Source organism: Terrapene carolina, unplaced genomic scaffold, assembly GCF_002925995.2.
Source record: "Terrapene carolina triunguis isolate 2854851 unplaced genomic scaffold, T_m_triunguis-2.0 Scaffold21971, whole genome shotgun sequence".
Taxonomy (NCBI): domain Eukaryota; kingdom Metazoa; phylum Chordata; order Testudines; family Emydidae; genus Terrapene; species Terrapene triunguis.
Genome location: NW_020686322.1, coordinates 1 through 1,049, shown reverse-complemented (window position 1 = coordinate 1,049; position 1,049 = coordinate 1). Strand labels below are relative to the sequence as shown.

At 73.2% G+C, this 1,049-nt stretch overlaps 1 protein-coding gene across 1 annotated transcript; it reads left to right on the top strand.

Annotated features, from left to right (window-relative positions):
• Nucleotides 1-179: 179 nt before the first annotated feature.
• Nucleotides 180-995, top strand: LOC113408689 (E3 ubiquitin-protein ligase TRIM9; the record flags this gene model as incomplete). Its single annotated transcript, XM_026662065.1, has 1 exon — nt 180-995. A coding segment is annotated over exon 1 (816 nt), but the record flags the coding sequence as incomplete, so codon positions are not given.
• Between the last annotated feature and the right edge of the window lie 54 nt (nt 996-1,049).

Here is a 1,049-nt window from a genome sequence, read left to right as displayed (position 1 = left end):
GCCGAGCCAATGGGGCGGCGGGGGCGTGGCGCGCGGGGCGGTGGGCTGGCGGGCGGCGCGGCGCGGCGGGCAGTGGAACGGCGGGGCGGGCAGGCAGGCGGGCGCTCGCTGGCCAGGGTGCTGCTGCTGCCGCTGCCGCTGCCGGGGCGCTGCGCAAAGACCCCGCGTCCCGCCCGCCCATGGACGAGATGGAAGAGGAGCTGAAATGCCCCGTGTGCGGCTCCTTCTACCGGGAGCCGCTCATCCTGCCCTGCTCGCACAACCTCTGCCAGGCCTGCGCCCGCAACATCCTGGTGCAGACGCCCGAGGCCGAGTCCCCGCAGAGCCGCCGGGCCTCGGGCGTCTCCGACTACGACTACCTGGACCTGGACAAGATGAGCCTGTACAGCGAGGCGGACAGCGGCTACGGCTCCTACGGCGGCTTCGCCAGCGCGCCCACCACCCCGTGCCAGAAATCCCCCAACGGGGTGCGGGTCTTCCCCCCGGCCGCGCCGCCGCCGCCCCACCTGCCCCCGGCCGGCCTGGCCCCCGTGCCCCGCAACGCCTGCCTCACCTGCCCGCAGTGCCACCGCAGCCTCCTCCTGGACGAGCGGGGGCTGCGCGGCTTCCCCAAGAACCGGGTGCTGGAGGGGGTGATCGACCGCTACCAGCAGAGCAAGGCGGCGGCGCTGCGCTGCCAGCTGTGCGAGAAGGCGCCCAAGGAGGCCACGGTGATGTGCGAGCAGTGCGACGTCTTCTACTGCGAGCCCTGCCGCCTGCGCTGCCACCCGCCCCGGGGCCCGCTGGCCAAACACCGCCTGGTGCCGCCGGCCCAGGGCCGGGTGAGCCGCCGGCTCAGCCCCCGCAAGATCTCCACCTGCACGGACCACGAGCTGGAGAACCACAGCATGTACTGCGTGCAGTGCAAGGTGCCCGTCTGCTACCAGTGCCTGGAGGAGGGCAAGCACTCCAGCCACGAGGTCAAGGCCCTGGGCGCCATGTGGAAGCTGCACAAGGTGAGTGCTGATGCCGGAGTGGGCAAAGGGCCGCTCAGAGAGGGGGTGGGTGGG